Source organism: Daldinia caldariorum, assembly GCF_022478825.1.
Source record: "Daldinia caldariorum strain CBS 122874 unplaced genomic scaffold F4812scaffold_7, whole genome shotgun sequence".
In the NCBI taxonomy this organism is placed as follows: Eukaryota; Fungi; Ascomycota; class Sordariomycetes; order Xylariales; family Hypoxylaceae; genus Daldinia; species Daldinia caldariorum.
In genome coordinates this window covers 875,349-901,324 of record NW_025953043.1, presented here as the reverse complement: position 1 = coordinate 901,324, position 25,976 = coordinate 875,349, and the positions used below count along the sequence as shown (strand labels likewise).

Genomic DNA, 25,976 nt, shown 5'->3' with positions numbered 1-25,976 from the left:
CCCTATTTAACCAACTCTAAGCCAGCGGCTAGATAAACTAAAAGAGCGGAATGGATTATTTTGACAGGTTCTTGACCTTTTTTGGACTACCTGTTGGGGAAACGCTCCAACACGGATTCGCAACGGCGCTTGCGGGCTATATTTACGTTACCTAGCGGCGGTGACGGTGAAGATGGGAGACCGTATCGGAATCTATGATACATAAGTACAATTGCTCGTTCGGAGATGCATACCTAACCTCAGCACAAGGTGTATATTTTTTTTCTTTCCTTCTTTCGATCATAACGCGTCGGCTAGCACATGCACATACGGGAGGGACCTTCTCCCCTTGGACGTTTCCTCAGTGTGGCGTTTGACGGGACCCTGACGCGAAACAATTGCGATCGATTGGCTAAGAGAAAAAGGGGGGAACGAGAAGGGGAATAAGAATCCCTCGACCTCCAATCACAAAAAAAAAGTGACAAGTCGGCGCAACGTTGCCACTTAAGAAATGTATTTATGTCATTAATGTCGTCAGATCCAACGTCAAATAAGCGAGGAATTATACTAATGTTAGAGGTAGAGGTATAACGGAAAAGGAGGTTAACGAGAGTAAAGATGAAATACTACAGTTTATAGTTAAGTGGATTTTATTAAACGGATAATTTAAATAATGAATATTGCCTAATATACATAGTATTCAGTGGATACCGGCATACCTAACATATAATGTAGTGTAGTGTATTACCTATGACATGGGTATTTAATATTTCGAAATCGATTACCTGCAAGGTAGCTAAACCCCGAACGAACTTGCTAGGCCGCTTGATTATTAGTTATCTTATATTATCTTAGTTATATTATCTTATGCTTCACCAGGTTTTCCTTCAAACTTCCAACCCCAAAGTTCTATTTCATCCCGGTGGTGAAATGGTGAAACTTAAGGCAGTACGGGTTAACATGAATGAAATGAGGCCCCATAGTCTAGAACAACGTCCAAGGCCCACAGCAGCATCAACATGCTTTACCTTTTACCTTACATAGTAAGTGCATATGGTTTTAGTCAGTGTATATTATGTACCTACCTTGCCTTTTGAAAAACCTCCTGAGGTTAGGTTAGGTACCTAGGTACCTAAGGTAACATCTAGAAATTTCAAGCGACAAGAGCCTCACTCCCTATGGGCCTATTCCCCATGACCTTACCTATTAGGTATTAATGGCTAAAAAGGGTTGTTTAGTTAGATCCCATGTCTCCTCAATTGTCTTCCTTGTCCTTCCGCCTGGTGTTATTTATATCTACCGGGACCTCAGCTGCCAGCATGCAGGCATGATAATGTCACATATACCTAATAACATAACACATTTTATTTATATAAAATAGAATATAGGATGGGAAAACGGGACAGCAGGATTAAGACAGAGTGAATTGACCTGCTTCTCCTAGATAATAAGCACGGTAGGCACAGTTAGGTAGTGTTATTAGGTAGGCTCAATGGGGAGGGGGAAGTTAATTTAATACTACCTACATTAATTTGTACCTTCCGTACCGACCCGTATTGTACATACCTACTAACCTAACCCGACCTAGGTAGTAGTACGAAGTACATAACGTAAAATTCAGGATTGTAGAACTAAACCGTATATGGTTAAATGTGTACTCCTTTTTGCTTCATCACGCACTGTGCTTTACACCGCAGTTTTCCTTCTGTTTTGCTCATTTCTTCGCCTAAGGTACAGTAAGAAATGAAAAGGATACTTAGGTACCGAAGTACTATGTTAAGCACCTAACCCAAGCCACTGCAGCATAAACCGTCCCTATTCCCCCCCCTTTGAATCGGCGCGTCACCCACTGACCATCAATCCCCGTGAAATTCAACATTGGACGAGCCCCCTTCCAAGTTCCAACCTCCATCCCCCGGTTCTACGTAGCGTCGCAAACATTCGAAGGGGGTAAAAACAACAAAATCATCTCCTTGTCCATCCATTCATCTACAAGATAATTTCGTTCGTTTTTTTTCCTTTCTGAAAAACCACGTCGGTATCTGCGGTACTTCTGCAAAACCTGTCAAGTCTCAAAGTCACAAAACGCAGGACGCGCCAAAGAGAGAAAAAAAAAATAAAAAAAATCCACACTCCTTCTAGATCCACCTCCTAAGTCTAAAAAGAGTTTAAAGTGATTCAGGATTCGACGAAATATTTCAAGTCAACAACAGCAGCAACTTATTAGTACCCAGATATCGAGCAAAGCTGCATCAAGATTCGCGTCGTTATCAATCTCGAATTCGGCATTCACATTCACTTTTTACTTTATTTTACTTTAACTTTCGCTTCGTTCCGTTTTAGCGAATCGATAATTTTAAAAAGGGACAAGGGAAAAGTTGGGATCTGAAATGACAAAGATATTGATGCTTCGATAAAAAAAAATAAAAAAAAGAACCAGTACCCGCCCGTTCTCCACATAGGATCCTGACCAGTCCAGTCTCGTCTACCTCCTTTTTGTGGTAAAGGGGAAAAAGAGATAACTATCATTCCCTCCGCTAACTATATGATATACTACAACATTCACGCGCGCACCTCCATTACACCAGCGTCCATTCAATTTGGGGGTACTGTTCTATCATTAATCAGCCCTACAACGATTGCATCTCTAGTTACAAATTTCCCTTGACCGTTGTCGATCTTTCATCTTCGGTCATAGAATAGCATTTTCGATTCCTTCCGTCGCATACTTTAAAAATAGTTTTGTACAAGATCGCTTTGCTCTGTCGAGCATCGCCGCTCTGGTGCAATACCCCTAGGACATACAGTTTTTGATCTTCTAGGGAATTGCCAGCCCAAAAAAACATTCAAGATGTCGTAAGTTGGCTTCCACCTTTTAATACTTGCTTGCCCTTCCGCTTGCTAACTATGAGTATTCAGGCTCGGAGGAGCTTTTCGCTCGTTCTGGCATACAATGACCAGTTATGATCGACGTGAGTAATCAACTGGAAATCATTCGCTATCACAAGCTTGCTTACCTTTCTTTTCTTAGACTCATCATTTGATTCTCCCTATCGAACCGGTCGCCATGTGCCTCTTAACAGACAAGATACTCTTACATCGGTAGCTACTGCTTCGGAATCTCGCGCTGATATTACATCCCCATACGTCGACGAATTTGGCCGACTAACTAGTGGCGCGGATGGTACAACATACTCAGGCGTTGGTATCCCGGTGGCGTCACCTCTCTCTCCCAATACTAACGGCCCATACTCTCCTGGATTACGATCTCTTAACGCCCGTCAAAATAGCAAGGATGATGGATTTGAAACTGTCAGTAGCCCTGGTGAAATTCCGATGCAATCGTTTGCCAATGGTGCGCCTCCGGCACCTCCGGCGGCTCATTCCTGGCGACGGATCGATACCTGGGCCGAAGAGAACTACCCAGAGCTATATGATCAGCTATGTGAAGGATGCACAACCAACGATCTGAACGAATTGGAACATCAATTGGACTGTTCGCTACCTCAGGACGTTAGAGACTCCTTAGCGGTTCACGATGGGCAGGAACGGGGGGGTAATCCGACTGGAATCATTTTCGGCTCTATGCTTCTTGACTGCGAAGAGATCGTTCAAGAATGGGACCAGTGGCGAAGGGTTAATCAACAGTATCTTCTCGATACTGCGGTTTCGAAACCTGCAGCTCCTTCAAAGGCATTCGGTGGCAGCAGCCAGGCATCCTCATCCAAGTCCGCTCCCGGCTCTCCCAGTTCCCATGGGTCGCAGAAAGAGTCCTGGAGACAAGATCTTCAGTCTCGTCAGGATTGTGTTCCTCCGGGAGCGGTTCAGCGAGCGTATGCACACCCCGCTTGGATTCCTCTTGTGCGAGATTGGGGTGGAAACAACCTTGCTGTCGATCTTGCACCTGGTCCAAATGGTATTTGGGGCCAAATTATCCTCTTCGGCCGAGATTACGATACGAAGTATGTCGTGGCAAGATCCTGGGCAGCCTTCCTGTCTGTGGTGGCAGACGATCTTAACAGTGGAAAATGGTTTGTAGACGAGGATACTCAAGAGCTCAAACTTCGCGAGTTTAAGTCGACTCGTGTTGAGCCGTCTTACTTCGACATCCTGAGGTGGAGGATGGATCAGAAGCACGGCCGCGGCGCCAAAGCCGCTGCCAAGCGCAGATCACAGATGCTAGGCGTTCCTACCTCTCCCGGAGGCTCACCTTATATAAATCCGGCAGATGGGGAGCCACGTGGTCGTACCATGCAACGTCTAAGCAGCCCGTCGCCTCTGGTTAGTCCCAACCGTCCGGGCTTTGGGAAGTCGAGTCCTCTTGCACGAGTTGCAGAGGAAGCAGCTGGCTCAGCATCTAAGCCCAGCACTAACGGTACTTCCCAGCCCAAGCTTGTGGAGGTCGAGACCCCTCGTCCTAGCGGTGAGACACCTAAGTTCCCGTCAGTAGCAGAGGCCAAAGGAAAGGATGTGACACCACCAGACTCCACGAAAGCCAATAGCACCGAAAGCGAGGATCTGGAAGAAGGGATGAAGACCATTGAGATCTGATATGAAAGTTCTACGACCGACAACGATATGCATTGTAATACGACGACTACTTAATAGACAGCAAAAGGGAGGCGTTCAAGGGTCGAAACCGGTGCAGGTCGGCATTGCCAATAATTTCGGCAGAGGGGCTCGTGTCTTACAGCTGTACGCACAGTCTTTCTGATCAATATTCCACCGAAGCTGGGCCCACTGATGAAGCGGGATTTGAAAATCCTTTCAAAGGACTCGGTCACGATCCTCGACGGCACATAAAGATTTTATATTCTTGTACTAATACCATTCGTCCACTTTTATTCAGTTCTGGTCATTCACTCGCCTAAGGACTTACGGTCAAGGGCGAGGCTAAGCGGCTGCATCTGGGTTTCGTTAATGAAGATGGAGATGGCGAAGCGGCCAGATGTTTGTATAGTTGGTTAGCAAACCTCTGAGGGGTAGGGCCGCATTTTGTTGATGCAGTAGCATTTTCAAATGGGGGTTTAAGTATGTGTAGAGGCTGCGATGGAGAGATTCGAGCTACCGACAATGAATAAGAAGTAGTAAGAGGAGGAGGCGTTCAGGAAGACTCTAACGTCGAGTCTCCCAGGCGTTGGGTGGTAAAGCACATCGTACTCGTGTCAACGTTTCAGGAAGTCAAATATGAACTATAGCACACAAACTATGTATAAGGGAAGTTGGCGCCTAATTCGGAGAGAGAAAGACAGAAGACGCTCGACGAAAAGGCATAGGAACAGACAGCAGGTACCGTGGAGCTTCTTTTTGAGCTTTTAATTTAAAAATGATTGAAAATGAGGCTTCGAATGTTCTTTTTGAATTGTAAAAGTGCTGGTGATGACTGGATATTTACCTAAGGTCCTACAACTTGGGTACTTGTTAGTTACTAACTACCTAGGTAGGTCATTACCAGTGCTTGTATGAGTTGTATGAGAGTGAAGTTATGAATTTGTAAGAATGTTGTCTTTATTTTACCTTAAGTCCAGTCCATGGATGTGTATGTGTTAGAGGTAGGTAGGTACATAGGTACTATACCAGCATCTAACGATCCCAGTAAATCGTGTTATGATGTTACGAACCAACAGCCGAGGAGATCACGTTCAGGCCTGGAGCGGGGTCTCAATATCCCTTGGTACGGACGTCGTGGTACGGCGTAACATTGAACCTTGAAAAGGGATGTGTCACGTGCCAAGGAGCATGCTGCAACCTGATCAATGCCAAGACCCGACCAGTCGTCATCAGCCTCATCGGTCAATCCATCCATCCATCCATCCATCTATCAATCTATCTATCCCCTAAGCTTTCCTCAAGCTCGTCCGACTTTCTTGCGAAAAACCCCAACCCTTCAAACCGACGACCGAACCCTTGCTCCCACATAAACCCCATCGATCGATATACCTCCCGACCTTCGACAGGTCTTTGTTTTAATTGCTCTTTTTGTTCTTTTCCTTTCGATACCTTAGGCGGGTAAAGCTAGAGCTTCCCCGAGCGAATATGGACATGGAGGAAGACCGCCTCTTCAAGTTCCGCCGGCCAGCTTGGCTTAACAGCGCCTGGGCGCGCAGCGCGGGCGTGTACACGGCGGGTGCGCTGGTACGTTTTCTTAGATTCTCTCTCTCTTTCTCTCTCCCCCCCTCTCCATACACACACCACCACCATCACCGCCCCTAGGTTGTTCTCCTTTAGACTACTACTGCTACTGCTTACTACCTACTTTCCTTACCAAATTGCTCCTTTGCTAACGCGCGCTCGTTCCGCGACGCAACGCTAGTTCTCGCTCGCGTTCTACATCCTGATGGACGCGGCGGTGTGGTCGGCGTCGCCGCTGAACGGGTCGTACGTGCACGTGACGTTCGTGGACTGGCTGCCGCTCATCTTCAGCTCGCTGGGGATGCTGATCATCAACTCGGTGGAGAAGGCGCGGCTGTCGGCGGACTCGTTCTCGTACAGCGGGTCGGGGGTCGCGTGGAAGGCGCGCGTCGTGCTGTTCCTCGGGTTCGCGGCGCTCGCGGGCGGCATGGCCGGCGGTGTCGCCGTCTTCGTCCTCAAGTACGTCGTGCCCGGCGTCGGGTGGCCCATGCTCGGCATGGGCGTCGAGAACGTCGTCGCCAACGCCCTCGTCATGCTCAGCTCCGTCGTCTTGTGGGTTAGCCAGAATATGGAGGACGAGTATAGTTATAATTTGTCGCTGTGATGAGGGGGAGATGGGGGACCGATCGATACGACGGGTGGACGGGTAGACGGACTTGGTGGAGCGAGGAAGATAACTGAAGTTGGAGGTGTTAGGAGGAGAGTTGCGAAGAGCGGACAGGCAGACAGGCAGGCAGGTGGGCAGAACTTGGACTGGCCTGGACGCTGGGGAGATTGATCTATTACCTATTGTACAATACAGCAGAGACGCACGCAGCATTATGGCGCGGGGACTGGGTCCAGGCGAGGCGAAACTAGGCGTGTAGTAATCCAGGGTTAAGCTTTGTTTTTGTTTTTGTTTTTTTCTATGGTCTCGGCTTCATACACTTTCGAATATTACTTAAGATTTCTGTGCCTACCTACCTAGTTTTACCGTTTGATATATGTATTTGCCGACTCTCCTGCTTCCATTCGGGATCGCAACGTAGTCAGGAGGAGGGGGGCTATTGTGTTAGGTCCTTTACCGTGGCTATAGCAGGAAAGACATCATCACTATCATCTGATTAATTACATACTGATGGTTCGTAGGCCAGGTAGATACTAGCTACCTAGGTAGTCACAACGCCTGTTTTTTAGGTCCTAATCATAGACTACGTACTTCCGAGCAAATAGATCACTCACTTGATCGTAGGTAAGACTTCAGAGCCTAGGGATAATACATGGTTGCTTCGGGTGGGTGTGAGAGTTTTCTTTATTCATTATACTTTACATAGCTGCCAACCTCTAAGCAGCATCGCATAGACGGATATATGTGCATATCATGGTCTTTCTTTCTTTCTTTTTTGTTTTCTCATGAACGCCATCCCCTCGCACCATATACATAATGCCCCGGAATATCTCTGCGGACTTCATCGAGATCGAAACCGTAGGGGGAGCTTAGCTCTGTCGCAGTATAGTAATACACGGATTCTAGTAGCCTACGCATGGCCGGGCCGTACTAAGAGAGGGGAGACAAAAGCCTGCCATGGATAATTAGTAACATTTTCCCCCCTAGAGACTTTATGAATCAAGGGTGGAGGATAGAAGCTTACTTGATGATGGAAGGTCGGGGGTCGCTGCGTGTGTAGCCTGTTATAGTTGTGCGGTTAGATGTCATATCGTCTTTTGTGCGAAGAATTCGTCATAGTGTTCCGGAGACCGATCAAGGCGTACCTAGGTAAATTATCAGAGGCAGGTAACCACTGTTTAATACGTTAGCATCGTGGACAATGTTCGAATAATCGTATATGGGAGGGATAGCGCATACTAATGCATTGCGACTCTTCCGATTTCGATAATCTTTCCAATGCGCTCCTTGGATTCTTCTGAGAGGGCGAACATGCTGGGCAATGCGATTCGATTCGATATTGAGGGTCTTTCTGTTATTTGAGGACAGGGAATAGTAGACCACTTGATAAATGTGTTTATTGAAGATATCGTATTTGGTTGACGAATATTTGAGCTCAAAATTCAATCTGATAAGCCGCTGATAATGATAAAACCGGGCGGGCTGGCGGGACAAAAGAAACAAAAGCTCGACGTAATTGGTTTAAGTTGGTGAGTGGGTATAAAATTAAGGTCGCGGCCAATAAGAGCCAACACAGCACAGTTGAAAGCCACAGATGGCTGGAGCTTATCCCTACATTTAGACAACCTGGGACGCCTGGGAAAGTTTTAATGAAGTTTTGGAAGCTTCGATGTGTGATAAAGGACTCCACAACAACTCGCGACTTGCATGCAAATACATGGTATAGATAGGTACAGAGTACGAATCGCGACATTCTTTTTTTTTCTCATCTTTACAACTCATACTTAAATTAACCCCAACGTGACATACCGAGAATCCAACATAGAAGAAGCTTACCGAAAAGCGTCGCATCAATATGTCGGGGGCGAAGCATTGGTACGTCTCTCACGTCTCTCACATTTTACATTTTACATTTTACATTTTACATTTTACATTTTACATTTTACATTTTACATTTTACATTTTACATTTTAAGATACCGATACAACATTAGATTATAGATTGTATATGATTGCATATGATTGTATATAACTTATACTAACTATCATAACAACAGGGAGCAAGACAAAGAAGCCACCGTCTATGTGGGTAATATCGACGAACGCGCTACCGATGCTCTGATATGGGAGCTGATGGTCCAAGCCGGCCCTGTAGTCAACGTACATCTCCCCAAAGACCGCGTCACCCAGTCGCATCAAGGCTTCGGCTTTGTTGAGTTTAATGGCGAAGTCGACGCCGATTACGCTGCCAAAATCATGAACGGCATTCGCCTGTACGGCAAGCTATTACGCGTTAACAAGGCATCCGCAGACAAGCAGAAGCCCCTCGAAATCGGTGCCGAGCTCTTCATCGGCAATCTCGACCCCATGGTCGACGAAAAGATTCTCTACGATACCTTCGGCAGATTCGGCACCCTCATCGCCCCGCCTAAGGTTGCTCGCGACGACAATGGCTTAAGCAAAGGATACGGTTTTGTTAGTTATAGCAGTTTCGAGGCCAGCGACGACGCTATTAACAACATGAACGGTCAATTCCTGATGAACAAGGATATCAGTGTGCAGTACGCGTACAAGAAGGATGGTAAAGGCGAACGCCACGGAGATGAAGCCGAGAGAATGCTTGCCGCCCAAGCGAAGAAGCACAACGTCACCATCGAAAGCCAACCCATGCCGCCCGCGCTCCTTCAGAACCCTATTCCAGCTCCCCCGCCTGCTGCAGTTGCTCCTCCACCAGCCATGGCTCCTAGCGGATTTGACCCTTCCCTAGCCGCTGGCGTCCCCCCGCCGAGGCCGCCGGTTGGCTTTACCCCTCCCGCTCATCGTGGGCCTCCTCCGCCGTTTGCTGTTAATGGCGCGCCTCTGCCACCGGGAGCCGGAAGGCCAAATGTTTTACCGCCTGCTCCGTCAGGCCTGCCAGCGCGCCCTCCGCCCTCGCAAGCTGGGTACGGCAGTCCGGCAGACTTCCATCCTGGAGGGTTCCGGATGCCCCCTCCGGGTTTTGGCCCTCCCCCTGGTAACATACCACCTCCGCCTCCCGGGTTCGCTCCTGCCCCTGGATACATTCCACCTGAAGGTCAAAATCCGGGTTATGGCCGATGAAGGACAGGAATCATGTCCTCTTAGACCAGCCCAAGTACAAGCTAAGGGCCTGATTTCATGGTCGTTTACCGAAATATTGCGCATAATCTCATAATCAAAGCCCTTTGCCGCATTAGGTGCAGAGAACCTACCCAAAATAGCGGATACTAAAGCTACCGCCTCTAGGCGGTAAGCTGATATGTTTCCCGTCCTCGATACCGAAGAGGCATAATTACATTCTCCATAGGTGGAGGCTAATAGGTGCAGACGGATGGTGACAAGAAAGCACCGAAGGAAGGCTCATGCGGCTACCAGCCCGTTTGGACGATAGCTCAAACAGCATGATTCAAACAAGAGTTGGGGTTTCTAATCGGTACGAAAACCCTTGTGTATGGAGCAAATCGCTTAGGCGTTTCTTCAAGTATGGGAACAGCCAAGTCGGGGCAAGTTTACTACTGCTTCTTGCAATTTTGATATCAATGCTAACTGGTAGTAACAGCGAAAGGCATAATCAATAGATGAATTGTGTATAAATCGTGGGAAATGCATGGTGGCACGTGCGTTGTCATATTGACTGTTATAGATCTAGCCTGACATATAACTCTAACATTAGGTAGGAGGTAGTTAATCTTAACACAATGTCAAGAGATGAACTTGGGTGTTTTGTTGATCAACTGCCTCTATGGAAATTCATTGAGACGTTATTCAACAGTGTCACCGTTAAAAAAGCACGATGAAATTTCATTTATACGGTGCCGTGATAATACGCCGACCTGTGATGACGGCACTTGATAGCAATGTAATGCATCTGTACCTTGTTTCTACATTTTAGGACATAAGGATCAGGGGTTCGAGCAACGGCGGTGTTATATTATACACTGGGTGATTCTAGAGCAGTACACCGACTCTGCTCCGGCACTTCAGGTTGTCCAACGTACCACAGACGGCGGGTGCATCGGGCAGTTAACTATAAGGGGATAGAAACCGTTTAAGCAGGCGCCCTCCTTAGCTCGCCTACTAGAAATTGATAACACTGTTAGGTAGGTACCTAAGGTACCTAATGTATCATTGTTCCAGAGCAAAAAGTTGTCATTATAAGCTAGGTAGGTAGGAGGTAGGTAATAAATAATACTGATAGATGGGAGCACAGCACACCTCGAGAATAGCAAGCTTGCAGTGTTCGTCCTGAGTGAATCAACCCCCTTATCTATTGTCAATCTTTCATGAAGTAATTCTTTCTTTCTTTCTTTTCTTATTCTTCTGTCTTAATGCTAGGTAGGCACATAGGCGGCGATAGTAAAGTATAGTAAAGTATAGTACAGGGCTGTGCTGTGCTGTGCTGTATTATAGTCAACATCATCCAGAAGGCGGTGTATAATATAAGGGAGGTTCTCCTATTTGGTAGGTAGGTAGCTTCTACCTTAGGTACCTCCTATTTTCTTTTTGCTTGTGGCAAAGCCCGGCGTGGGGGTGTGTATGCGTGTGCGTCCGTGGCGTTATAAGATGGGCTGGCGGACGCCCGGGCAGAGCATAGCAGAGCCGGTACCTAATAAGCGAACAAGCAAACAGACAGACAGACAGACAGACAGACAGACAGACAGACAAATAAAACCCGAGTTCTTGAAAGGCGAGTTGGCCTGGATTAGAGGTCAAATTAAGTGGTAAAAAAAAGTTTTAAAAAAGAAATAAAAATTAAAATTAAAAACCGTTAGCCGAGTATGGCGTCGGAATTACCAACCGGCCTTGTATGATAAGTAGGGTTAGGTTAGGGAGGCTCGAGATTGGACTGACTATCCGCCCGCTGAGAAGCCAGTAGATGCGTGTTGGGCTCACCCACGTGTATATACCTGCAGATTTGGCCGAAGGGATTCGTAATAGCCTGCAGGTAACTCTATGTATGTATGTATGTGTATGTGTGTGTGGCACTTCACATCCAGTTACCCGGCACACGGAAAGCGGTGGAGGGTTGGGAAGGGGGGTGGGGGTTTGTTGTCGGTCTGTTGGATCTCGGGGTCGACGATGTGATTGATATAGTAGGTAGGTAGCGGATGATATCTAGCATACATGTACGATGACGGAAGTAATATAGCATACCTAACATAGATGCTTTGGGTAGATAGGGAGGTAGGTAGGTAGGTACCTATCTAACATATCCTTCACTTGTCCTTTTCCAATTCGTATACATCAAGGGACTAACTAACTACATAGTACGACGTTATTATTACTATTATTATTATTATTACATAGCCAGGTAGGTATTATAGTGTTCCTAAACCAATGGCAAGGTGCTAGCTACCTACCTACCTAACCTACCATTTTCACCGCTATTTTGAAGAGGGAAAAGGGGGAAAAGGGAGGAAGAAGACTTATGCAAGCCTCTGTTTGCCCGTTCTTCGTACAGCAGATGATATCCTAGGGCCGATTGGAGGGAGATAGATGGAGAGGGAGAGGGAGAGGGAGAGGGATATTACATGGCGAGTGAGGTTTAGAAGAGCTTTCATGCAGAGGATCGTCGTCTGTGTCAAGCAAGAAACGTCTGATGGAGGAAGCAAGTAGTATACTGGCCGACCCACCGCTTTTAGATCTCGAGGGTGGATATACATTAGGTTAGGGTAGGTATGGATAGAGAGACAGACGCATAGAAGTAGGTTAGACAGGCAAAGAGGGTACTTCCGTGCACGTTTTTAAGATTGCAGGCCATACGCATAGTTTAGGTAGGTATTGTAGCTGGTACGGACCGAACCGGCTGTGAGTGTCGATGGCTAGATGGAGTTCTCCTGACTTATAATCATGTTTACCTTAGGTACCTAACCAAGACAACAGGTTCAAGCCTTCAACCAAGCTTCCTTTACGTGGCTTCCGTAGATTCCAGCTTCATCAGGATTCGTACCCTAGATTACCTAGGTTAGGGAGGCAGTCATACGGCCATCGAAGCTGAAATCCTGCAGTGTCCTTGCACAGCATCTGTGTAGGTTGGGTAAGGTAGTTAGGTACTGTATCGAATGTTGAGGTTAGCTGCTTCTCGATCTAGTGTCTTTGGAGGATCTCTTTACGGTAGCTTAGATAGCGAGTTGCTGTGCTTGAATTATATTCTTTTTCTCCCTTTTATTTTACATCTTATGTGCTTTATTTAAACTAAAGTTTTTCTTCAGGATCATCTATAGAAGTCAGGTAAGGTAATAACAACAGTGATAATAATTAAGAATCAATATTGCTATGGCGAGTCAAGACGAGGTCCCCCATGAAACTTGAGAGTTCACGATAGAACGGACAGTATAAAAGACTTAAAATACTTACCAGTGGGAAGCTTGTCTAGTGCATCTCATTTGCTTACGCCATCGTATGATATTAATCTACCTACAACATTATACATGACATAGTCGGATTCAGGAGAGAGATACGCAAGGATCCAATCTACCTAAGTTGATAAGGAGGAGAAGCCGTATACGAAAGAATAGGTAAGTATGTCGTTCTTGGTGAAGGGTATACCTAGTTATCTATCGACTTACATCCACATATTCATCGTCGGAGCATATTGTTGACGAAGTCTACTGAAGCTTTACCCTTAGGCTTTCCAAAGTCAATGGTCAATGCGCCGACGCACCTCGACCTCATCGCGCTTATATCAGGAGTTATATACATACACTAGCTATGCGGGAATATGTTGTGATCCCAAGCATTTGGGCTACTCCCCTCATCAATGCCCCCGCCCCCTTGGTCCCCCCTAGTCAGTCAGTTTGTTCTGTCTATGGGGCCCGTGATTCTCAACAGCGTGCTTACGCGTTACACACACGCCGGGGCCCGGGAGATGTAAGCAGCCAGGCCCCCTTCGAGGAATAGACTTACCCTCCTCCCGGCAGTGAAAGCTCGATTCTTGTACCGCTAAGCATCTCTACGTCTACGTAGCTAGGTAGGTAGGTAGGTAACTAGCTGATCCCTAGCTTGTTCGTTCCTCTCTCTCTCCATCGCCCCCAAATATAGGTAACCAACCCGTCAGCCGTTATGAACCAGACTAGCGACAAATGGTTTGGATAAGCGACTGGGCATTAGGGCTAAGCGCTGCTGACTGACTCCCTGCCAGTTCTGGATTTACAGGCATAAGATTCACGATAATGAAAAGTGGGAAAGAGGTAAGTGTGATACCTAGAGCTACGACTGAACGCTCGGAAATGGAGCGGAGAGAGAGAAGAAGGAGATGATTTTCGCCACCGCCCCCCCGTTGCGGTGTTCCCATTCAGCTCATTGCGCAGACCGGCGAATTTCGTACGTGTGAAGCAAAGCATGTCTTCTACTACATGTGTGTGTGTGTGTGTATGTATGTGTATGTATGTATGTACCTAATGTATGTGTGTATGTCTGCATGTGCAGGTAGGCATCTACTACGAGAAGCGGTCTTTACTTACTACGGTGCTTAATGCAGATTCATGAAATGGATTCCTATCCAATGGGCATGCCGGGGAATCTAGATAGGCTACCGAACAAATTCCCCTCCTTAAAGCTTGCGCGATAGCCCTCGTCTGGCCACAGGTCGGGTGACACGACATTTCGGGCGTGGCAGCCGCATAAGGGGAGGGGAACTTTCTCACCCAACCATTTCGACTCCCAACCGGATGAAGATGGCTAAGGGGGGGGGGTTGGGGGGTTATGGATAATGGATGGATCTATATCCGCAAACATCTAGACAGAGCAAAGAATTGCACATATGTATGTAATGGGAACCAAAGTGATAGATCCGAGCGATCTAAAGAACCGACTTGCAACGTCACCATCTGTCAAGATCCTGCGCTGCAAGATCATGTTACTCTACAGGGGCCTCTTGACGTAGATGGATGGGTTAGCAGCGAACTTCCTCCTTCTCCCCCCTGAGGGAGTGTTGAGGGAAGAGAGACACTGTGTTACAGCAAGTAGGCCTTGTTCCCGCTTGTTCTGGATATAGCGTAACGTATGCAGTAGAGTAGATCTTGGACGAAAAAAAAAACATGTATCTACCTTGTAAATGCGGTGTGATGCCCGCACCGGATGAGGACAACCACCATAGATGCAACGAGGACGCGACAACCCACACGTCTTCCCCACGATGACTCCTGTGGCGCTACGGGAGAGAAATATCTCCTGCAGGTAATGCCGGGGAACTTTCAATGTGCTTCCGTCGACGCGGTCCATGATGGCTGTAAGTATGCATACTGCCGTATGTAGTAAGTGGATGTGTGCATGCCGCCGTACTTATCGATAGACAAGTATTTCTCTTCCCAGAGGCAAGAAATTTAGAAGTACCCTTTTCATCGCAGGGCTGAAGATAGAACCTCGAGAACACTGGCGGTGCGAAAGACATTTGGACCCTGTGCCGACGTAACGTAAACGACAGACTGACTTAGAGAGTATATGCTATAAGGGGCTGAAAACTGGACCCTTTTACGGCAAACCCGCAACCCATGAGTGAAACCTCGGTTATTGCGTAGGGCATTTGGAACTCTATGGGGATGTCTCGGTTCTTTTGCGCCATGGTTCAGATTAGCTGTTGTAACCGTCTTAGACAACTATGTATGTTGAGCTCTGTGTAGCCGCTCGAATCACCAGTGTAAGTGTTTCAACTCCAGAATGCAACACCCCGCCTACATCGCCGACCAAACGACAATATGTCTCTGGTTCGAGAACCCCTAGGTAGCCTGCCTGTACGAACTGCTGAAAATGTGTTTTGTTCAAGGTGGTTATGGCAACGCATAGCATAGGTTGCGTTCTAGACAGCCTTGGCTAGCAGGAGACGTATTCACTTATGGTAGCTATATTCCTAATCATCTCGGTCAGACTGCAATAACACATCAATACCTCCCTAATGTAAAGAACGGTCGCTCCTATTCGGCTCGACCCATTTCATAAGACCCCGGTGGGTTTGGGCCTTTCTCGACATTCACCTTCAGCTACTTGATGCCTAATGAAGGTTGAGGCGAAGGTTTTACAAGGTGTTTACTGCCCCGGTATTTTGGAAGGATATTCAAGGGTTATCAAAAGGTTCGTTACATGATCTGGGAGCGGCTCAACCCACATACCGTTTCATACCAGGGCCACCAATACTCGATGAGAAATTCTCTGGCCAGGCCAGATAGTCCGAACGTCTTTTTTTTTTTTTTTTTTTTTCTCTCTCTCTCTCTTTTTCTTTTACTATAATATGCGGCGACGTCCGTGGCTGGTCACCTGGTCGCGGCTTAGCTACGAGTATGCCTTAATGTTACGTACAGCATCCACGTTAGAAAATGATTTATGATAAACGCTTGTTCGGAAGAGGCAGCGAACGCCGTATAATAAAACAAGAAGCTTGGTAGGCTAGTCAGGATGTTGTTTCCCTCCCTTGATGCGGTCGCTAAACCTGGAGGGCTCATGGCCATAAGAAGAAGGGTGGGGCGTAGGATTGAGCGGTTACCCGTGCGAAAGCGTGCGACCAGGGTTTTTTAGACGTGTTGTTGGCGCCCAAGACGCCTAAGAGTGATATATGATAAGATCTCGGAAGCCCACAAATCCGACCTGGTTCTGAGAAATACGCACATACATAGTAGAGTACATATCAGGTAGGTATGGTAGGTGGCTCGTGGCCTTGCCAGGGGTGTCGTTGCACCTGGAAGGGGGGGAAAGAAAAAAATAAATAGAGAAAAACGAGGCCAATTAGGAAGTTTCCGTGATTGACGCTGGTGGAGCGGAAACGACGTGACCGCGGAGGAACTATCATGTTGATAGATCTTACGGAGGGTACTCGGTTTTAACTCGGAGGAGACAAGTAGTAGGCGCCGTAAGTCTAGTTTCTAGAAAATCTCTAAGGGTCTCTATAGGGTGTTTTGAATCACATCCTATATGCACCTAGACCGCGGTCATGGTGCCGTAGTTTACAAGATATGTCCGGTTGGAAATGCCGTGTACCGTTTCTCTCCGCAATTCTCGCTTTCCGGCGGTATAGGATAGCGGGTGTCAATAGTCATCTCCTTCTCCGCTGGGAGGCTATTCCGAGTAGAGAAAAAATAATAATAATAGAGTGCTGGCTCGGAGGCGTGGACCCCCGGCATTACCGGTAATCCAGCAGCTTGAGTAACAGATTAACATTTTGCTGTAGATAATATATGTGACGTATCATCAAGCATACATACCACATACATACCTACATAGAGGGAGGCCTGTATGTACATAGTAGGTATGTATGTACCAGGTAGTGAGTGTATGTAGGTCTGTCGAGGCTTAGTTGCCTATGTTACCCAGAGGTTAGATATTTATGAGGCGGAGATTATTTCTAGAACACGGCCTTGTGTTCCTGAGTATGGGCGCGCGAGGCTTTTCTTCAAACTCGTTATTAGCGCCGCAAGGCAGCCCCAACTCAGTCATTATCGGCAGATTGTTTGCATCATGTGATGATGTAACCATGAATGGTGAAGGATGAAATATGATTGATGTAAGATGTATAATGTGCATTATAAACGTATACCACCACCCTTATTAATGAGAAGGGGTTGTATCCGCATGTAGTATGTAGCATGTTTTATGTTAGTTAGGCATATGTATGTTGTAGGTAGAATGAATAGGAAGGGAAAACAAAACGTGAGTTGTTTTTTCCTAAAACTCCAATTTCAAATGCGAAATCGTCGTCAGCTTAAAGTTGGATCCAACACAAAATTGGATTAGAAATACACGTTGTTAGTATCTCAGGTAAATCGCACCTAATCTACTAATAGCCCTTAGCTCTAGCTTAAATCCCGTACTAGTACTAGTTGCTAGTGCGTTATGCAGTACCAAACAAGGTAATACCAATTGGGCTTTGCGTTCTGTGCACAGACCATCTAACTTTACGATAGTTTGTTTAACACAAAGTAAGTACTATGTACCTACCTATGGCTTGAAATAATAGAAGGTTCTATTTGAAAGAAAGTTGTATAATTTGTACCTACCTCGGTATCTACCTACCTAGGCACTCAATACCATTAGGTAATAATAGACCATTATATAGATCTCGTCGTTTATACCCAAAGTACCCAGATTATATTTCAGCTCGATTATCACCGCTTCCCCACCTCCGTCGCCATCTGTTAAAATCTACCTACGTACTTGACTGGTCAAAAAGGTACCTAAGGTATGGTACATACAGGATCTACCTAGCACTTAAAGCTCAACTATACGATATTGTATCAGTAATCAAATAATCTTTGGCGGTTCGTGTGACGTTGAGGTTAAGCCTCTTTAAGAGTGGTGGCTTCTTGACTATTGCCCTTCATAGTTGACCAAAGGGGCGTAATTGGACGCACAGAGAGGTTGAGATCCGGGTATCTGGGAACCCGCTCAATATTTTCCGTTTTGCTAAATTCGTTGCGGAGTCATATCGACGCCGACGAAAGCCCCCTAGCGTTCACTTCGGACTCTTTTTTTCACATATCACACTCGACTACCAATCGCACCGTCTTCCGTCTTAACTAGTAACAGTAATCTCTTCTCTTCCAGCTGTCACAGGGTTATACGATGAGTGTGGAAACAGACTAATTAGAAGATCCAAGACTTTCTAACTGGATCCTTGTATGATGGGTAGGTAGTAATATTCTACTATGTATACACTCAACGGTGAACTGCGCAAAAGACCCTTAGCTCGGCTAGCGGTGAGCCACGCGGAGAGACGGGTAGGTAGATGCTCCGTACGGAATTCACCTGGATAGCGGTCTGTTGAGAAAAAATTCGTGTGAGTGGGCAACAACAATCTATTCCTTGTAACCTCATCCCTTGCCCCTTGCTAAATCCGACAATACCTAGGTAGGTTAGGTAGGTAGCCTTGTTAGTTTCTTACACGTTTAACCCTAATGCTTTCTTCATATATAAATAGCATCTCGGAGATATCGTAATAGATATCTTCTTCGTGTGAGCAATACCCCCAATCTTTAATATTGGCCATTATTTCCTTTAATATGGATTGTATAATGCTGATACTAGGACATGGTTATATGTGAAGATGTGGCCGGCTGTTACATAGTACAAAGTCTTTTTGACCCCAGTCCCATAGCGAGATTGAAGAAAGCCAATCAGTCTTCTCGAACCAGGTGGATCTTACCGTCAACCAGCCAGCTGGGAACTAAGCTGACAAGGATTTTCAACACTAACAAGGATACGACGTTATAGCCGCTCAACTTAACTCTGGATCGTTCCCGTTGAGAAAAGCGGGAACCTTGCGCACCTGGTTCTCCTCACCTCCATTCAACTTTTAGCAGCTTAGGCGCTTGCTGTCCGATAAACCGCATAGGTAACTATATTGGAGCCGAAGCCTTAGCCTTGCTGGCTTGAACTGCATATCTAAACTCGAGAAGTTTTTGTCTTAGAGCAGCCGATTGGTGGAGAAATCGGTCCAAGTTATAACCTTACCTAACCATTCAGGCTCTTTTTACGTTAGGTACACAAGTTACCAAGCAACTGATATATGATTTATCCCTTGGTTCCCGCCTACCCTGGGCGAGCAAAGGTGATGCTCCCCTACCCTTGTTGGGTTACATTCACGACCTGAAACGTTCGAGAGATCACTGGTCAACCAACAGATCCCCATTCCATTACACTTTGCCCCTTGCAAAATGTAGCAAGCTGAGATTTCTGCACCAACCCTAGAGATTCGTCCCCTCCATCCTTCGAGGCCTGGATCGTGGCTTGCCCGTCCGAGTGCGAACATGTAGCCTTGCCTTACCCTGCCTTACCTCGCCTCGTCTTGCCCAACGGAACCGAATCTGGGGTATCAGGACATCAGGAGTTTCCGGAGGTTCCCAATGATCGCCAGACAGAGACCCACGTGGCTTGCATTGAACCAGTGCTACGGAATGAATGGCATGTAAATGTAAGTTGGAATACTAATACCTACTAGATTAGGGGATCAATCACACGATGCCGGCTCTCCGAACAGCAGGCTGCTTGCTTGACAGACCTAGCATGTAAGAGAGTAAATACCATGCGAACAGCGAAGCTGACAAGATGCGACAGATGATCGCCTACGATACGGGGATGGTGGATGAGTGACCGTGAAATTGATTGATTGCTAGCGTGCGCTGTGAGACATAACTACCTCACCAAACTCCCCGAATTGGAACAGACGTTATGAGCAACCAGGCAATTTAATTACGTCGTACATGCGGACGATTATCATGATAGAATTGTTCTTCTTCGATAGTGTTTCCTTTCTCGTCATCATGTTCCAGGGTAATGTGGTACAGCAATCTGACAGTCCCCCCTGTGGAAAACATCTAAGAAGCTTGTCATGCATATACCACTTTCTATAGGGACGATGAGCCTCCTTGGGGAAATTAACCAGTGATATAGGTATTGCGGTGAGGAATTCAACTTATAATAAGAATAAAAATATATGTTGCCGTAAGCCCATGTTCGGGGTCGGCGGTAATATACGTATAACTGATACAAAAGATTGATCTAGAACCTTCTGCTCAATACTCAACTACTACCTATTGTCTGCGCTCGTGACTACCTAGGTACGCATAGGTACCTAACCTTAAGCTCAAGGGAAGAAAATAATAAGAAAATAAATAAAAAAAACCTAACGGTTTTTGTGTTGCTTAATAAACCAGGAGAATCCATAATATTTTGATGTGGTAGGGCCGTGAATTGTATCACTGTTAACTAGGATAAAGAGTGTATTTTTTTTTTTCAAAAAAAAAAAAAAATTTAATATCGTAATCCTTGTGCCTTAAGTCAACTAGAAAGGATAGTCCCAGTCTCGCCCATGCTTTGATTTAATTAGTTTTCTACTACTACATAATATGTAGTAAGATCTGGCGACCCTTGCTCATTCAAGTACATCGATTCCAGGGGGGCAGATCCTATTTAGGTACACAGTACATACTATGTAAGAAGTGACCATTTTTCTTAACTTCTCGAAATTCTATTGACATCCTAACATCCCCTGTTCCCTTCCCACATCAGCTGGATGGAGGTTTCCGCCTGGCTTCTCCTTGCCCATATTGGGATGCCTCTTTAGTTAATTTGGTTCCTGAAGGCGTACGCCCCCGTACGTCATTAGTTTGTATCATGGTGCGCGCGGAATACGAATTCGGCCTTACGACTGGTTGAGCCCAGTGTAAAAGCGATGCGACTTTGAACGGCTACTCCCGCCTCCGACTGAAGACGACCTACCTAATCATACATACCTAGGTAGGTAGGTATACAGACTTCGATACCCAGGCGGAGGCAAGTTTAGAGAGATCTACCAGGTGGGAGAGTACCACGTATTAAAAACCGGAGAAGAGCTTTGTCCTTGACGGCTCTCTCTGCTAATATGAAACTTATACGTGGCAGGCTATTCATTAGGAAGCCCGTATGTTAGACCCGATTTACTAGGTGGTAGGTGAAAGACCTTTACAACAATTACACAGTGAAACAGACAGCTTTGACGGATCTACATAATATTCTGTCATATCTACTTAGTAGATGGTGGCACTCGAGAGACCAGGGCTATCCATCACGCTGGAACAAGCCATATTAAGCCGACTTCTATACAAATAAGGAATAGCAATTTGTACGTACGAATAGGTACATAGTATATGACTCGATCAATTAAGCCAAGATCAAGGGGTTGGGGGGTGTATTTCTAGCGGAATTGCCCCGATGGGCAGGAAAATTCCAGCTACAGGGGGAGGCCCGGGTCTCCGCTCCTTGACCATAGGGTTTCCCATCTCTCTATTGGGATTTCCATAGCTCTTTTCGATCCCGCCCTCTCGTTCACTCTCTCTACGTGAGGTACTTTACTTCTACGGTCATCATGGTATTGTATGTACCATCCAGAACCCCCCTTCCCCTACGCCAACCCCCTGTCTTGGCCAGCTACGGATTGGATGCCACACTACGTGGGGAGCCAAACAAATTCATGTCTGGCTCTGCGGGCTAGCTGATTTTCGAGAATCAATATGGCTAATCGCATTGTCGACGTGTCGCCCTAAACATAACGTTAGGTACACCTTGCTGTCTAGGCGGTCGAGGGGGATGCCGCAGGGTCTTCCCCGCTGCTAGAAGGCGGCCTTGTCTATCACTGGCGGCGGCCATCAAGCCTAGTATTCGTCCGGCTCGGTGGTTATGTACAACGAGGTGTACATAGGTAGACATACCTATACATACCTCAGGTACCTAGATCTAGTCAGGTAGGTATACACGTATACGTGTGTATACGTATAGGTATCCCCTGCGTTGAATGGGCAAAAGGTCCTGCGGGTAGTCCCCCCCCCGTACTACTTGATTTTGGCCGGCATTAGGATCTCTCGACCACCTATCTAATCCAGCCTATGCATTGTGAATGATGAATGTCTCGTCGAGCTACCTGCTGCTAGTGTACAGATTCGGCGATCTGCCAGTTGCCTTGGTGGCTATCTGACGAACAGGGCCTTTTCCCCCCTTCGTTACCCTCTCCGATTTCTATTAGCATAGGTAGTACTACCGTGTAGAAAGAACCAGGCTGGCTCAATCCCAGGTATCCTAGTTATGTTTCTAAGCCCAGGGTAGATGGTTTACTAGTGTGGGGTTGTTTTGATATGAGGCAAGAGATGGTGTACTCCACCAGCCCATCTCTGATACTTAACCACTTACATCGTATTCAGCTTCTATTGCGAGAAGTCCAAGCTTCTCCGCGTATCTTGGCGTTCAAGATCTGATCTCCGAGCTGGCGTCCCCAACCCGCTGGCTCCCCAAGATCGACCCCTAGTTGCACATCACTGAACCCGCTCTTCGAGAGAGAGATATATACTTCACGAAGGCCCGGGACCTGTTTCCTCCCTCCTGAACTTCGGTGGTACCATCGTGGACCTATTCGGTCGAACATTAAACTGCTTCGTTTACTTAGCAAACCGTCTATTCGTATTTTCATTCCTTTAGGGGTTGGCTCTCTGTTTTAAAGCGTCATAGTTTATCACTCGAGATCTTAACGATACTTACTCGTCTATCCTCACAGCCTCAGAACCAAGCCCTAGAGCGTGTTCCAAAGCCAATATTCTAACTTTGCGCGGCGATTCACAAAATACTTTTTGACTCGATATTATCGTGAATCTAACTGACTAGTTTTACTTATTGCAAAACTAGCCGCCCCCTCCCCTCCACAACCGCCAGAATGGCTCTTACTGCACAGACACCGGACCCCCAGCCCTGGGGACGGTATTTTCCTCAGCAGCAAAATGCAGATTATCTGATGGTCGATCCGTCAGGCTTCATACCATATTCTCAGGGCCAGACGAGCGCCGCACCCATTCACCGATCGGACATGCCTACACAGTTCCTGGTAGGAAATTCGTATGCCGTGACCAGCCCGCAAGCACCGCAATACCCGGCCGGCAATCACTTCATGTTCGGTTCATACACGCCTCCGTCCCCTCCCGTTGTACCGTCTTACAAGCACTATCAAGAGGAGTGTCCACCTTTGCGTACGATATCCACTGATGCTGGAGGAGTACAAGTTGGGTATCAAAGGGACCCATACCGAACGAATCCGGTAGAGCCAGAGGGAAAAGCACATATCAAGTACGAGCCACAGATTGAAATCAAGCGATCCCCCTCCCCATCTCCTCTTATTATATCAAAAACCGTTGCCCGCAATGCCATCGAAGATGAAGCTAGCGAAGTGATATTCCATACGGAAATAGACAACTTAATGAAGGCAATCCAGTTGAAGGGCACCAAGACCAACGAGGAACCCAGCTCTGTGGAGGCTTTCTACCCTTCTCCTCCGCGCCAGGATGAGGAAAAATTCAACTTGCGCAGGAAGTCTTGTAGCCCGGAAGGTAAAAGCTCTAATACTACAAGTGGCCGCGGCGGGAAACCCCGTCAGAAGCGCTATGTCTGCGACTTCAAGGGATGTGGGAAACGATGTGCTCAGAAAACCCAGCTTGAAACGCACATGCGAGCCCACACAGGAGAGAAGCCTTATGTACGGTTGCCTCGCCCCCCAAGCTTTGTTGAAACTAGCATTAACATTGTTTCTTAACCCAGGTATGTAAAGAGCCTGGATGCGGTCTAGGGTTTAGCCAGAGAGGTAACTTGAAGGTATGATGATTACATTACCCCCTGAACAACATATAACAAGGTTACCTATGTATCTAACTAGCAGACCAGGCACACATTCGACAACACACCGGCGAGAAGCCATTTCAGTGTGATATTTGCAAGAAGTCTTTCGCTCAGCTTGGGAACGTAAAGCCGCATAGAAACACTCACTTCCGTACCAAGCCTTTCGTCTGCATGCTTGACGGGTGCCCGAAGACCTTCAGTCAGCGGGGAAATTTAAAAGTATGCGAAATCACACTTGTCCCAAGCTCTACTGTTCGATGGCGGCATAAGCATAATTACTAACTGACTCCTCCTGGCATAGACTCACCATAACGCGTATCACAGAGAGACCATCAAAAGGCTGACGCAGAGGGTCCGCAACATGACCGGTAGCGAGGAGCTATCCGCAGAAGAGCAGATCATCTTCAAACACTTCACCGAGCTGTACAAGAACCTCAACAAGGGCATCAAAGGCCGAGGACCTGGCCGCAAAGTCAAGCTCAGAAACCCAAGCTCGACAACGCCGAGTACTTCGCAACAACCTCACCGACCCCAGCCTCCGCCGCTTGCCCAGCAGCACAGCATGTACCAGCTGCGCTGCGCTGCCCCGGACGGCCTCCCCTACCAGGAGAGCTTCGGAGAATGCAGCAGCATGCCGAGGGGTGCTCTCCCCAGCAACATGGTGCTCCCACAACACCAGCAACAACAACAGCAACAACAACAGCAACAAACTGCTTATGGTCAATATGACATAGACCAGTCTAGCATCGCCTCCAGCGAAACTGCGACCGCTTCCAGCAGTCCTAGCATGGTGCACGAAGACCACTACGGCCGTGCGTTTTCTACCCACCACAGAGGTTACTAGAACCCTCCCCCGCGCGGCATTCCCCGTTACGGGGGAACCCGTGCAAATATCACGTCTTTAGCAACTGAAAGAGGGATAAAGATTGGACTATACTATACCATCTATCATCTACCATCTACCACACACCTTTCCTCCGCGCACATACGTACCTACCTAACCTGCCTACATATCGAATTCTGGGTGGTGTTCTCTCTTTTGAATGCAAGATACCACACATTGCTAATCCAGGGGAGGCTATACCTGCTATACATCTTTCCGTCTTTTTCTGTTTTTGATTCGTCCGTCTCTCGTTTTTCATGGAATTTCAACGCCAACAACAACAAGATAAAGAAACAAAGAAAGAGGGGGGGAGGGAAACGAGATAGAGAAGTGATGTTGTTGTAGCACTTGGTAATGACCACAAGTGAGCAGCAGTTAAATCATTAAGAGACGACGAACGAGGATACTATCTCTATCCCGATGTCCATTGCTTGGTCCCAGCAATAAATACAGTTGAACTCGACCTGACTGACTCTACAAGGGGGGGTTTCGACAACTTCCCACGCGAGGACGGGGCCGCCACATGGGTATGGGTCAGCACAAAGTGGGATCTCCTTTAATACTAATTGGTTCTTTTTTTCGAATTTCGTTTCCAACGCAGCGATTATATTCTACCTACCTAACCTAAGCAACTTCATAATGGTACCATACTACATGATGTCTCCGGGTTACACTGGATCTCGGCTCGGCTCGGCTCGGATATCTGCCCTTACATCTCACATCTGCATCTACATCTACATCTACGATGGCCGGACCGGAGTTGGGAAAGATGTGTCAAGGTCAGGTCCCATGCACACATATATAGGTACCTGTACCTAACCTACCTTATATCCATGCTTGGATCGTACATGGTAGTAAGGATGGATGAGCACAGACGAAGATATATATATGCATACCTAGGTAATCTGGCGAGAGACAATAACAGCATCAACATGGTGGTGGTGGGCGGCCTTTTTGTAATCCTGCTTTATAAGTCAGGCGGAAATACCCGCAGCGGCGCACCGAAAGAAAAACAAACAAAACAAAATCAAAATCAACTAGGGGATCTGGGTTCGGGTAAAGATAGTTCACGATTATTTTAGGTTAGGTTTAGATACTTTCTTTTTGTGCTTCATTTTTTTTAGGGGGGGGGGGGGGGGGGGGGAGAGGTTGTTGTTAATTTCCCAAAGGTTATACGGGGGGGGATACCAAAAATTTGAATCAACAAAAAAATTTTAAAAACCATTAAGGGTGTCCAAAC

At 46.8% G+C, this 25,976-nt stretch overlaps 5 protein-coding genes across 5 annotated transcripts; 4 read left to right on the top strand and 1 right to left on the bottom strand.

Moving 5' to 3' along the window:
- The first annotated feature begins 2,691 nt into the window (after window positions 1–2,691).
- Window positions 2,692–5,134, top strand: F4812DRAFT_367129 (cell wall assembly and cell proliferation coordinating protein). The gene is made up of 4 exons (XM_047931889.1): window positions 2,692–2,839; window positions 2,899–2,951; window positions 3,011–4,674; window positions 4,829–5,134. The coding sequence occupies exons 2-3, from the start codon at window positions 2,933–2,935 to the stop codon at window positions 4,528–4,530; spliced, it is 1,539 nt and encodes a 512-aa protein (XP_047790725.1). The 5' UTR covers window positions 2,692–2,839; window positions 2,899–2,932; the 3' UTR covers window positions 4,531–4,674; window positions 4,829–5,134.
- Window positions 5,135–5,701: 567 nt separating this feature from the next.
- On the top strand, window positions 5,702–7,221 carry F4812DRAFT_426674 (UPF0220-domain-containing protein). Its single transcript, XM_047934040.1, has 2 exons — window positions 5,702–6,114; window positions 6,293–7,221. Exons 1-2 carry the CDS (start codon window positions 6,016–6,018, stop codon window positions 6,713–6,715), a joined length of 522 nt encoding a protein of 173 aa, XP_047790724.1. The 5' UTR covers window positions 5,702–6,015; the 3' UTR covers window positions 6,716–7,221.
- A 17-nt stretch (window positions 7,222–7,238) lies between these two features.
- F4812DRAFT_426670 (TOM7 family-domain-containing protein) lies at window positions 7,239–8,220 on the bottom strand. Its single transcript, XM_047934039.1, has 4 exons — window positions 7,958–8,220; window positions 7,864–7,892; window positions 7,743–7,779; window positions 7,239–7,670 (listed from the first exon to the last, which is right to left on the bottom strand). The coding sequence occupies exons 1-4, from the start codon at window positions 8,029–8,031 to the stop codon at window positions 7,649–7,651; spliced, it is 162 nt and encodes a 53-aa protein (XP_047790723.1). The 5' UTR covers window positions 8,032–8,220; the 3' UTR covers window positions 7,239–7,648.
- Window positions 8,221–8,573: 353 nt separating this feature from the next.
- Window positions 8,574–9,816, top strand: F4812DRAFT_458845 (uncharacterized protein; the record flags this gene model as incomplete). Its single annotated transcript, XM_047937427.1, has 2 exons — window positions 8,574–8,593; window positions 8,775–9,816. 2 exons carry the CDS (start codon window positions 8,574–8,576, stop codon window positions 9,814–9,816), a joined length of 1,062 nt encoding a protein of 353 aa, XP_047790722.1.
- A 12,964-nt stretch (window positions 9,817–22,780) lies between these two features.
- Window positions 22,781–24,755, top strand: F4812DRAFT_366961 (uncharacterized protein). Its single transcript, XM_047931888.1, has 4 exons — window positions 22,781–23,713; window positions 23,776–23,829; window positions 23,899–24,072; window positions 24,155–24,755. Exons 1-4 carry the CDS (start codon window positions 22,901–22,903, stop codon window positions 24,695–24,697), a joined length of 1,584 nt encoding a protein of 527 aa, XP_047790721.1. The 5' UTR covers window positions 22,781–22,900; the 3' UTR covers window positions 24,698–24,755.
- The last annotated feature ends 1,221 nt before the right edge of the window (window positions 24,756–25,976 follow it).